Source organism: Ctenocephalides felis, unplaced genomic scaffold, assembly GCF_003426905.1.
Source record: "Ctenocephalides felis isolate EL2017-DRISC unplaced genomic scaffold, ASM342690v1 CF-g0.4_SCAFFOLD_03571, whole genome shotgun sequence".
Taxonomy (NCBI): Eukaryota; Metazoa; Arthropoda; class Insecta; order Siphonaptera; family Pulicidae; genus Ctenocephalides; species Ctenocephalides felis.
The window spans coordinates 70,960,107-70,974,174 of record NW_020539725.1 but is presented as its reverse complement, the minus strand read 5'-3'; the positions used below and the strand labels follow the sequence as shown (position 1 = coordinate 70,974,174).

The following is a 14,068-nucleotide window of genomic DNA, read 5'->3' as shown; positions in this document are numbered from 1 at the left end:
ACATCTTCTAGATCTGATGCATAGCAATAAAAACTATAACAAAGTATATTTTCTTTGAGCTTAAAAAGCTTGATCTGTCCTATCCGGCTTTTTTATGATTCTATGGCAACATAGTGACCTTAATTCGTAATATTGTGCCCCCGAGACCCTTTCAATATAAATTCTAAGGCCATAACTAAAGCTGACACTTACGGCCAATAGTACACATAAGTCGGCGCAGTGGTCCTGCGGAGACTTCTGATTTTTACAAGGGGAAAAGCACTTGCAAAGATTTTACTGCTCCATTTTATTGCTACGTATGTGCTTCCTTCGGCGCGAGTGGGGAACGACACATGTGTTACCTTGAGACACTTTCACACGAATAAAAGAATGAATGGATTTTTATTTTTTTTGTTCTTGAAAATTGTTATTATGCTACATAAAGAAAATCGAAAATTTAATTATATATAAATGCTAATGGCGTAGTGCTTTAAAACAAATTACTAGAAATTACAGTAAAGCCCGGTGCACACGACGCCAGTATTTCTTTATATAGGATTTCTGACAAGTTTTCTGGCGAGGTGAGCAAGAATTTTGTGCCAGATTTTCACTTATTTTCTGATTAATAATAAATTTGTGCATTTTCAAATAGATTATTATGAATATATACTGTGAATTTCACAATTCATATTTTATAGGCCTAAAATGAACTAATGCTTATAAGTATACGAACAGAGCGTTGTATGAAATGTAAACAATAAATATATATGTATAGTATCCGATTAAGATGAATTAAATGAAGTAATAATAATAAAAAGATAATTAAATGCTGCAGTTTAACATAACTTATTGATTTTTAAAATCTGGCGTCGTGCGCACCGGTCTTAACATAATTAAAAAATTTTAAAAGCTTTACAAAATTTTGAAAACATAAAAAAATAGATTTTTGAAAATCTTGAAAAAAATGATTGTTTTTATTATACAGTACCAGTTCTTTAGTCCGGTATTTTTTCAAAAATCTAATTAGGTTCATGAACAAAGTATGTTCTACGATATACGAGCTCCCACGTTTTACGCAGGATTGGATTTAAGTTAATCGTACAATGAGCTTTGTTGTTTGTATTTCCTACTGATCTGATAGTTTAATTATTAACCTGATTGGTTTTATAATCATTGCCCGATAGATATAGGACGGAATTTTCAATTTCAATTAAACGACACAAGGGTCGAGCAAGCTGGACTAAAGACTTCTACTGTATTTTAAAAAATGTGTTTTTTTTAAGCAATCTGCGTAGCTGTTTTAGAGACAAAATATCGAAGCACGTGAAAATATATAAAAAAATCAATTTCGATTTTTTGCGATTACTATAACTTACCCCGCGAAAAATTATTAATTTTGTTAATATTTAATTAATTACATTTTTATACTGAAATGATTAACTTCTTGTCGGGTGAAATAAAACAATAGTAATCGCAAATAAATGAAAATGAAAATTTTTGCATATCTTTACTTTTCAAAGGTTTCTGAGCATTTGGCATACCTTAAAAAATGAATGTGTTTGTGTGTATGCAGATACAAATTTTTCTCTACGATTTCAGTAGCACGGATCAACCGATTTCGATAATTAAAAAAATGTTCGATTCGTATTGATGGGAGACGTGCTGAGAAGTTTTTGTCAAAGACAGGTCCAACCGGTTTGAAAATACAGGGCAAAAAGTGCCAAAAATGATAACTTAGTTTTTGACATAATGTAGCATCCGATTTTGATGACTCAAATAAAATATTTGATGTATTAACGAAATGAAGAACTAATTAAATTTGTGAGAAAACAAGTCCAGCGGGTATGGAGATTATATGAAAAAAATCAAGAAAAGCCAATTGGTGGTCAAAAATTATTGTTGGAAATATGCACATCAAGTTATTAGATGGTTATAATAATTTAGAATTGTTAAGAGCTTTTAATAATGAGTACACATTTTGTTTACTCTTCTATAAGTTGCGTATAAAAATTTTGATATTTTGTTTCTAAATCAGCTACGTATCTATTGCTTTAAAAAAATTCAAATATCAAATTTTAAAGCCCTTAAAATTTTAAATTACGGCACGGAATTACCAGCAAATTCACCACGCGGTATGGCACTTTATCTTGCACCATTATTTAGTTCAATTTTTATAGTGTGTAAAGGGCCTAACAACAGTAGCATTATAACTCTGGCAAATGTACTTCGAATATGAGTATAATGTATATCCGCAGTACATTACTCGTTGTGATTTTCGATAAGATTTCCGATCCGTCATATAATGTTTATAGGTTAAGACGTAGAAAAGATGACAGCTGTCGTGGAGAATTTTAAGATTCTTTCTCAAACTCACTTCGACACATCATATTGATGGGGTATTATATATAATAAAAAATATGTACGAGTAACTTCTCGTATATAAAAGTTATGCCCGAGTCAGGTGTCGTTCTCGTTCGCATTGGCTATTTACGAGAAAAGTTCGAGTTTGAGATTTTATTTATACGGGTTGTTTTTACAGAGCCGGTTAAAACATATCGATATAAACAAAATTTGATATTGAAAGTCAGAAATCATACTAATTATTAAAATTCACTGATAGATAATAAACTACGCGTAAGTGATTTTTTCCCAAGAAAGTTGCATAATAAAACTTGAATAATAGAGTTTTCACTTACACTAAAAACTTTCTTATAGAAAAACCGTGCTTAATAAAAATTACTGTGAAAAAGGCCCTTTTGTCAGTTTTTAATGTGATAAATAACAAACACATTCAACGAAAAATAAGGCTGACCATTTTGACCGACAAATGGAATTTTTTTTCCAACTTTTTTTTTGAATTTTCAAAACCATTGGACCTGCCTTTGCAAAAATTTGATCAATTCTTCACTACGTCAATACAAGTAAAATGTTTTTTAAATCATTCAAATCGGATGCTCCGTTCTCTCACAGAATTAATTGCCATTTTCTGCAATTTTTGCTCCGTATCTTTGAAACGGCTGGACCAACTTTTGCCAAAACTAGCTATAAGTGAAATTCTTACGAAAATTTGTTTCCGCACACACATACATCAAATTTTTAAAGTTGCCAAAATGTTCAGAAACCTCTGAAACGTAAAGATATATAAAAACTTTCATTTTGGATTTTTTTGCGTTTACTATAACTTACCCTACTGATAGTTAAAAATTGAAAAATGTAAAAAAAAGTTGTAATTTTATTAGTTGCTATTTTTTATCAAAAAACATTGTTTTTAACATGTCCGTAGATCATACAATAGCAACATTTCTCCAGATTAATAACACAAGTCCAAAAAGTAAAATGGCAAAAAAAGTTGCCCGAATTGGGTCGTTTTTTTTATTTTATCTGTTTTTTGTAGTTTAACACCAAATTTTGATTTAATTTTTTTGGACCTGTGTATTCTATATATATATATATATATATATATATATATATATATTCAGATTATTTAAAAAAATATCTGCAATTTTAAATCTATACCACTACATATAGCATATGGGTATACCTAAAATTGTAAGTTGGTTAATTAGTCCAATTAATTATTGGTTCTGTCAAGATTAAAAAAGATTTAGCATCGCATTCAGCAAAACATGGTATTCTAATCAGAATCTATGTCGAGCAAACGTTCTGTTTGGTAGATAGCTACTGATTACAGGTGACGTTTACTCTTGATTATAATATATTTTAACACAAAAAGGATAAAATAAGATGTGTTGAACAAATTACTTTAGTTCATACAATTACTTGGCCAACAAAGTATACTCAGAAGCGCGCCCAACAAGACTAAAACGAAAAATTCCAAACGATCTTATAAATTTGTAAATTATTATTATTATTATTGTTATTATTACTATTATTATTTTATTATTATTATTATTACTATTATTATTATTATTATTATTATTATTATTATCTTACTATTTCTATTATTGTTATTTTGTTATAATTTATTATTTTTCTAGTATTATTTTATTATTCTGAAATTTTATTTATATTATTTATTAATCTTATTTTTATTATTATTTGCTTATATTTTACATTAAATCATATTACGGATATTATTTTCATGTAAATTTTATCCTTTGCTCTTTTATTTATTTAAATTTATATTATTATTTATCAATATTACTTGATGTTAATAAATTAGCAGTTGTAATAATTATTGAAATTAAAAAAAAAAAAAAAAAAAAAAAAATACAATTACAGATATTGTAAGACATCAATTGGTGTACGCCACTCGAAGATCATACAACTTGCTTAAGGGCGTAGGCTTAAAATCTTACTTACACCTAGTTTACATTTGTTATATGATGCAAGCAAAATTTATACTCCAGGTATCCTGTACCACAGTAAGTTTTTGGTAATATATCATTCATGCCTATACCTTCAATTCTTTATGACATCTCAAGAAGAACCACAAGGACTCAATGAAATTAACCTCATCAGGAGATTCTAGCTATCGATTTCACGTAATAGTTTTAAATCTTTACTCCAGACTGACAGCATTCGTTAATTCGCTCGCCCTCTTCTCCTGGTTTGGGGCGAGTGTATGTGGATTGTTTAATCCATCTACTCCAACGAGTGAGTACCTATCCTCCTATCCTCCTATCCTGTATCCTGACAAAGTGTACACTGCGCGTGTTAGTTAATCCTTTGCGCGACCAACAAAGGATATAAGCCGATTAGTGGCTGCGAGAACACAGAACAGAGCAGAAAAGTCTCTTTAAGTGGATTGTTAATTTTATTTTTGTTTTGTTAATTTTCATCATTAGTAGTAGACAAGGGATGGATATCTATAAAAAAGACCGCGCCGGATTTATTTATGACGATGTTGTGCTCGGTGGAGCAGATGGCGATTTGATCAAACGTCTTTTATTTGGATTATGAAGTATTAGAAGCAATATAAAGCGGTTTATATTCATCATAGACGAAGTTGCTCGTACTTGAAAGTAATTGATTCAGTGAAGAATGATGTACAAGAATTTTTCAGGTTTTGACTGAACTTAAATTTAGAATAGAAATATGTACAGTAAACGTAGTTAGTTTTAGGTCATTTTTAAAGTGTCGCAAAAGAAAGCAATGAATGTTTATACTATTCAATTTTTACCATATGGTTATTAATATTACTAAAATACAATACAATAATTTAAAAAAATTTTTTTAAAAAAGTTGAAAATTGCAAAAATTGGCACATCAGTGTTGACATGATTTCAGCCCTCCTAGCCATCCGAAATAAAAGAAATTAGAAGATTATTAATGTACAATGATGTCGCAATCGAAACTTTTTTTTTAGAAATTGGCGACTGTTTGAAAGTTGAAGAGTTTCTCAAATTTTTTAAATATAGTAGAAATTGTAATTTGGGGATGATGCTAGTTCGGGCTACAGATAGGTCTATAAACAAGACTCTGAACATTTCAAGTGAATCGGTCGAGTAGAACTCGAGAAATCGTGTTAACAGTACTGAAAAAGTCTGTTTTGAGAAAAACGCATATGAAGTTTTGCGTGAATTTTTTTGCTGTCAAAGTCATAAAATGATATGTTATACTTCTTTTATTTAATCGTGCATTGGACCTTCTTCTACTTCAAAAAAATTATTTTCTGCATTGGAGCAGTTCTAGCCTCCTTTGAAGCGTTGGATGTACGTATTTGAGATCGTTCAATCCGGGCGTTGTCTTGTCTTACAGCAAATGAATGAGTTTCTGGCCCAATTTGCATTACCATAAGAATCATCATTTTTAAAATCGGAAAGAAACCTTCATTGAATATGCAAACAGCAATAAATGTTGCTTTTCAAATACCCGAGATAGGGAATGAATATGTTTCGGCGCAAAAATCCAAATCAACGAGTTTAGAGATTCATTATTGTTCTGAGTTTCTGGACCTATATATCGAATTAATTCATCTGACGATAAAATGTCTTAAATAGGTCTAATGACTTCCTAATGCTTTTTGTCCGATTAGACCCTGCCAAGCCAGTTTGGAGACCGAGTCAGTAAAATGCCTATATCTCCGAAAATAATTCAAATTTTCGAAAACCTTCTCGTGCCCATATTTTTAGATAGTTAAACTTTGGAAATATGACATAAAAAAATTGGATCTTTTTGAATTTCTACACTAAAATACCCCCTTAAAGTTTGTAAATACATTTAGAATTTTAAAAGCTCTATAATATATAGAAACGTTTTATTTTTAACTTCCCCTAGGGCAAGTTATAATAATCATCTAAATACCAAAAATGATTTTTTTTGTATATTTTTTCGTTTCAAAGGTTTGTGAACATTTTGGCATACTTCAGAAAAAATTAATATGTGTGTACTAAAGCGGGTCGATTTGCATGGTTCAAAAAAATTCTTTTAGACACATATAATTTTCGGAATCTAAGGATCAAAATAGGATGCTGAAAAAACCATACCTCTAAAATGAATTCTAATGTCCCGCGCCTTGACTCAAAAGTAAGGGTTAAAATTTGAAAACTTCCATTTTGACTCATTCAGAGTGCCCCTTAAATAGACCAGTAAAGTAAAACGCAAACTCAAAATTAGCAACTACCTAACAACCCTAATTATCAATACTTTAGACTCATCGATCGCATAATAATGTTACAACTTGCAACATTATTACAGAGTCATTTTATTTCTGATGTGGGGAGGAACTTCTTGTGTGTTCGGGTCTAAAACAAACTGCGTGGTCTCATGCTAAGGCCGGGCCGATATCTGCTGATCGGGATCTCTGATATCAAACATGAAAAGAAGCTGATAAAACGCATTACTGAAATAAAGGAAAATATAACGACGCATTTTCCTAAATGGCCGATTGGTGTAAACGGAGAGAACGGTTTGCTTTTACGAGTACAGGTAAAGTAAGCAATAAGGCGATTCAAGGTAAGTAGTAATAAATGCAAATTTTATTTGGGTCCTTAGTGAGTTTCGGAAATGTAATTAATGTATTGAAGGATGATAAACTAAACTTATGGTGGAATTAGAATTTCAAACCATACCAGACGATTTCGTTGAAACTTTGATTGGTGATGGAGTAGATGCGTGGTCTAATCTAAGCCAACATTCTAAATATTATAGATCTATGAAAAGTGATTTAAATAAAAAATTTAACCAGTTGGTATAGGTATTTTGCCTTGAGGCAAGTTACATTAACTTCATGATATGTGTAAATAATCGACTTAATCAATAAAAAATAAATTGATGTATAAGTGATTAAAAGTATTCCGAGGGGATTTATTACACATATTTGAAAACGAACAAACACGTTAACTCGGAGTATTTTCTAAAAGCAAATTTTCACAAATCTCTGTTTCCGTAGAACTTTAATGGTTAAGTATGTTCATTAAGACCAAGTACTCTATCGTTATACCAAGTAAATCGTCTAATTTTAATTTTAACAAACGCCATAAAAACTACTCATTTTCTCAAACTTTGATGAATTTTTAAAATTAAACTATTTCTTGTAAGGCCGTAATATTTCAGTAAGTTCTATAAGACCATGATATATATCGCCAAAAAAAAGTTCCATAAAAATCGACTAAATTATTTTTTCAACAGTTATTTACAAGACAACGTCTCGGTAAATTTTCACCTAAAACTAATCAGTATGATTCTCAACTAATATCTTTCGAACAGTTTCTGATTTTTTAAAATCGATTCGCTAGTATGAGCTTAAACGTGGACAAAAAGTTTAACTTTTTTCCAAATTACAAAAAAACGGCTCGGCCGATCGCTGCACAAAACTGAGAAAAGATAATCCACATCAAAATACATCGATTGGCTTTTAACTTTTTGAAATCGATTCAGGCGTGTTTGAGCAATCGTCGATAAAAGGTCTAATTTTGACAAATGCCAAAAAAACGATACTAATTTTTGCAAACTTTGAAGAATTTTTAAAGCTAAACGAGTTGTCGTAGGGCTGTAATATTTTAGTGTGATCTAGAAGACTATGGTATCTACCAACAAAAAAAATATAATGAAAATAGACAAAAAAATTTTTTTTAACACTTATTACAAGAAAACGGCCTGGCCGATCTCTACCAAAAACTAATCAGCACAATTTCCAATGGTTTTTGAATTTTCAAAATCGATTCAGAATTGCGAGCTAAAACGTGGACGAAACTTTTTTTACTTTTCTGCTATTTACAAAGAAATGGCTTGGCTGATCGTCGCGCAAAACTGACAAACGATAGTCCTCATCGAGATACATCGAATGGCTTTTAAATGTTTGAAATCTGCCCAGCCATTTTTGAGAAAACGTCGATTTACGGCGAAAATCTATTCACACACACGCAAACACACACATACTTTTTTCAAATTTGGTCTCATTCGATCAAACATAAAATTAGCGAATCGGATTTTTTTTATAAAAACATAAACTTCTCCTTCGGAAAGTTAATTAAAGTTTATTAATGTAACTTTAGTACTGAAATATGATAAAACTAAATTAATAGTAAAAAGCTCAAATATATCCTGATATATATTCAAGTCACTTTCAACATTCACTATTTACTATCTCAATTTAATTTCTTATTTCCAGCGCTTCTGTCGGAGTAGATCATATCATGTTCGAATTAATATCAGGATTAAGAAATATCCATCTTACATAAAGAAATTTATTAAAGGATAACGAGTTTCTTCGGCAAAAAAACGTATCCTCCATTACGTAATTGATGCTGAACTGCAGAATATTAATATTTATGTCTGTTTAATGCTATCGTGTCTGGGCTATATAAATCTGTATTAACATGGGAAGGTAGATGTGTATATACTATTGCGAATAGTTGTAATATAATATATAGATGAAGAGCTGAAAGATACATAGAAAATTTTGTGAAATTCCCAATTTATTTCTATAGTATTGGTATCTAATTGTAGTTGCCTTCTGTTCTAAAATCCTAAGAATTATGATTGCCATTATGTGGAATGATATGTTAAATTTTCCCAGTAAAGATAGAAAAGAAAAATACTAAATTCCATAACCAATAGGATGAATTCTTGCTTGATCTCCACAGGAATATCGTCCTAATTGAACCATAAATTCCGTGATTGTTTCTATCCAATCAAGTTAATTAACTATTCACTAATCAATGATCCCAGCTGAATATTAATTTTGCATGATCAACCGTATCACAATAGATTATCTTGCATACCAATTTATTAATTTAACGGAGCATAAGTAATATTGCTTGAAACTATAATTATTAGAGTAGAGATTGAGGTTGTGAAATGGATGATACGAGTAACATATTTCGATAAATTATCTTAATTCATATAATTTTAATCCATAATCAAATTGTTATTTTTCAATATAATTTAGGATTAAAAGAAAATATAACGTGATTTTTGGAAATTGTGAAAGTTGCACAAATATACTTAAATTGATAATGGAAATTTAGTTACTTGCGAATTGGTTGTAGATGTGTAAGTAATTTTTTTTTATATTAATTTATTACCAGAATACACTTTTGGAATCAGAAAAAAATATAATGCAAGTAAAAGTAGATATGTAATAGCACAGCTCAGATTTTTGATCATTTAGAACAATTTTAGTCCATTATTGATGAAAAAATAAAAAAATATTGTTATGATTCTCTTATGGTTATATATGGGATGGTGCTGTAATTCATACTCCAATCAGTCACAAAAATCTTGTAACAAATGTTTTGGTTTTTATTTGTATCGAGGGAAAATAATGAAGATGATTGGTTCATAACATATCCAAAAATGGACAATATTATATTAATAGCTCAAATATCCAAATATTGCAAAAGTAATGTCTTAAGTTACCATCATCACGTAAAACTAACTTCAATTTCATAAAATCCATTGTTTCATCACTTTTAATAATTGGATTAACTTTTGATTAACTAGTTGCAAAAATTTGTGCGTCAAAATAGAATTTTACCAAGTACTATTTTTGGATTTTATCAGAAAACCTTCAAATTTTATCAGAGTTTACATTTGTCTTGTTATTGCATAAGGATGATTTTTACAATTCAACAAAAAATAAATTACAAATATGTTTTAAATATTTCCTAAAAAGTAATCTTACCTTGCTAACTGCTGAAGACTCTCGATTCGCCAACTTCCTAGTCAGAGCCGCCGGCATTGGTGGAGGAGCCCTTTGAAGGGCCCCACAAAATCCGCCCTTGTCGCTCTGGTTTTCCCTTCGCCGCGCAGATCCCGGAAAACGTTGAGCAGCCCTGGAAAAGAGGAAAATTATATAAAAATTTATTCAAAAATCTGTAAAGTAGTATATATAACTATCTGCTGTGTCATTTTGCCATATAGTCCAGTCATTAGAGTAAGTTCACCTCGGAATTCGAAATACCCAGCTGTAAGTCTGTGAATACATGTATATTGACACCCTAAAGTTGTCTTAAAACCTACGTATTGTATTGACAAATTACCACATGTAAATTTTGAAAAAACTTTAAGGTGTCAATATACAAGTATTCACAGACTTAAGATATCTTGAATTCCTAGATTCTTACCTAATTAAAGCTTAAATGACTGGACTAATAAGGCAAGTTGAATAACTTGACCAGGGAATGCAATACCGGTATACCGCTATACCGAATTACCGGTAAACCGCCCGATTTTTCGGCGGTATTTTTACCGGTATTTACCCCAAACATACCGGTATTTTCGGTATTTTTACATAAGCACTATTTGATACATAATACACCAAAGTTTAAATTTCTCGGAACAAATTTATCTTTAGATTCCATAATCTCATATACAGCTATATCTTCAAGTGATTCTATAGGATAAACAAATGTCAAATATTATCTCAACTCGTCATTAAACTGAATATTTATTGCTTTACTAAGGGCTTCATATCGTGTTACAATAAATAGAATTGGACTGATAGATAATGATGTTTGTTTCATCTTATGTAAAATTGTAACGGTTTTAGTGATATTTGCGCCAAAATATTTTATATCATTCAGATTACCTCTGCGTAATCTTTATTTCTATTACTAAATATTTTTGCTTCTTATTACAATTATCAAATATTATTTTTCGAAAACGTTTCGAAGTTTGAAAATACTATAGAAGCATCACATTGTTTTAAATAACAATACTCAACAATTATAGTAACTTATTATTAATCTCGACAGAATATCAAATCTTAAATTAGTGTAGAATTTTTTTTTTAAATATTAGAGCTAATGCTAATTTAACACATCGAATACAGACAATGCAGTTTATTATAATAATGTAATATGATCTTTGGTCTTTCTTACTCATAAGTTTGTTTTTGGTGAAAAGTACTCAATATACTCGATAATGATAATGAATTAATTAAATTGGATATAATTTTGTTAAATTATTATTGAAAAAAATAAACTTATTGTTTTATTTTATTGTTTTTATTGTTAATTTGAATATAGTTGTGGTTGTATATACATTTTTTTATATTTGTACTAGTAACTTTCAATTTTGTTCACGATTGTTTAAGATAATAAAAATACCGGTAATTTACCGGTATTCCGGTTTTAAAATGAAAAATTACCGAAATACCGGTATTGCAATTTTTCATCAGTATTGCATTCTATACTTGACTATATAACAAACCATTTTTGAATTTTCAACATTCATTTTCAGCGCAAAACAAATCAATGCTAGTCTTTATCAAATGACTTCCAAATGTTTGAAATCGATCCAGCCGTTTTTGACAAATTATAGAAAAAAATCATTTCTCCAAATTCGGTCTAAGAATGATTCGATTCGTTGAGAAAAGCAAAATTAGCAAACCGGATTTTTTGGTAAAAAGAAACTAGTCCTTCGAGTAGTTAAAAACCAAGGACTTTCAATCAATATTTTTAGAGTGACAATTATCCATTTCCAATGTATATCGATATGTGTCTCCATGGCCGGACACGATATTCCAATCAGCATTAAGCGTAATTAGCACTATTTGGGAGCATGCAGGAGTCCTCAGGGCATATCTAGATCCACAAGCACTGAGCTTGGTCTGTTTCACATAACACGAAAACTTAGTTTAATGGATTCAATATACCAAACGTAACAACTTTGATTGACCCTCTGGACGTGGATAGTTTCGATAGATAGATACATAGCACTATGGAATTATCAAAGGTTTGCGAAATCTGCACATGCATATTGTAAATTGATAAAGGAATTACAGGTATACTGGTAGATAATAATGACAATAAATTTAGAAATCTGGGAAGTCATTGTAGCTGAACAGGTGATAAGTAATATAGCTAAAATAGTAGGTAAAATTAAAAATAATAAGAAAAACAGAATGATACAAAGCAACAATATTGCTTAATAATCTTATAATCTTCTCAATTCTTCTAAATATAATTATATTCCTTTTATTTCATAATTATGATTATAACTATAGTAATATAATAAGACGCATTTCTTCAGAAATATTCAATATGGAGCGATCAGATATCAGCACAATGAATAATTGGTTTGGCAATTAAAATATTTCCTAATTCAGCCCAAAATTACAAAAAAATGTTCTGGAGGTATTTATAAAACATTCAAAATCTATAATGACAAACTATATACATTTCACATGATAATTTATCAATGCTAATATGTTCTGAACTGAATCTATTTCAAATATCAGAGTAGTGAATTGTCCTTTTATTTTCAGAATTATCTAGAGGAAATTTAATTATCATTTAATATTAATAAGTTTTATTCCAAAGCAAAACTGCTTTCCGAAGTATAATGCAAATTCATACAAAAGCTATGCAGCTAATTAAATTTAGTATTCAATCAATGTCACACAATCATATTTTGCAAATAGGCTAAACAGAATTTAACCTGACATTCGAGCATGAAATTGGTAACGATCATATAAACAGCGACTTAGTCGAAAATTCAGTAATAAAATCAAAATTTATATAGTTTTAAAATATTCTATATTCTCATTTTTAACAGCAATCAGAAAGAATCTGATGAGTTTTGTTTCATTTCTATTGAAGGCAGTATTTAGAAGACAGCCCAACGACTGACCTATCGATATTTTATAGCTTATTTTGTTTAAAAAATTAATGATTAGATATTATTTAATTAAATAAAATAATTACATAAACATTTATTGATAGTAATATCGTATATTTAAAATATTATTGAGCCAATAATCAGATTCACTTCATACCTGTACATTCATTTCAGAAAATAATAATGTTTGTTTCATAAATTTGGGATTGAATGGAACCACTAAATCCGAAGCGAAGTTCCAATTGAGATAAGTTTTGAAATAAAAAAATGAGAAAAAATGATAGTTTTATCAATATAAAATTTGTTGCAAGAATAGGTTATAACAAAAATATGCTTTTATTGTTAGATTTAACAGTGCAACTAAAAATTAAAAATATTAGAGCTAAAGCGGATTTCCATCTAGTGATTTTCTAGATTCCGGGTTTTTATAAAATCAATTTTCGGCCTGGATTGTGCCGCGTTCTCAAAAATAATAAGTTTAAATCGAATCTTTGCAATGCTTGATACTAAAATTACAACTACCCATCAAATATCTGGAAACGATATATTTCACATCACTCAATAAAAATCCGTAGTATAAGTAAGAAAAACCAATTTTTTGGCAAATTTCTTTTTTTTATGCATTATAGTTTCTTCAAAAAAGATATAACGATTATAGCAAACTTCAAATTTTTCGAAACCATTTTTTTAGTACGATTTGTACTTTGCCACAAAATTTAACTATCATCTCATCATTTGGTAAATGTTTCTTCACAGCAAGCATCCTTCGTTTGCAAAAATGCATAATTCGATTTTGGTGAAACTTGACATACATTGTTACTACACTTTACTAAATATTTGACAAAAATTTAAAATTGAAACATTCAATAGTTTTTCTGATATGCGAGGTTGATGGGTGGCTGGCTCCGCGCTCAATACTAACATTTAAAGTTTAAATCATTTCTAAATATGCCGTGAACCCCCATTTTAATTTCGTGGACCCCCAAATTTTGTTTTCCTGCCGTAGACTCCTTGAAAGTTGCCATGAACCCCTGGGGATCCATGTGGACCACTTTGGGAA

General features: G+C 29.8%; 1 protein-coding gene across 1 annotated transcript in view; it reads right to left on the bottom strand.

The window, feature by feature from the left end:
* LOC113384706 (kinesin-like protein CG14535) overlaps window positions 1-10,189 on the bottom strand; it is a 402,038-nt gene extending 391,849 nt beyond the window's left edge. Inside the window, exon 1 of the mRNA XM_026622465.1 lies at window positions 10,070-10,189. Within this exon, the coding sequence (XP_026478250.1) occupies window positions 10,070-10,126 (57 nt within the window). The 5' untranslated portion in view covers window positions 10,127-10,189. The remainder of the gene's footprint in view (window positions 1-10,069) is intronic.
* Window positions 10,190-14,068: the final 3,879 nt, after the last annotated feature.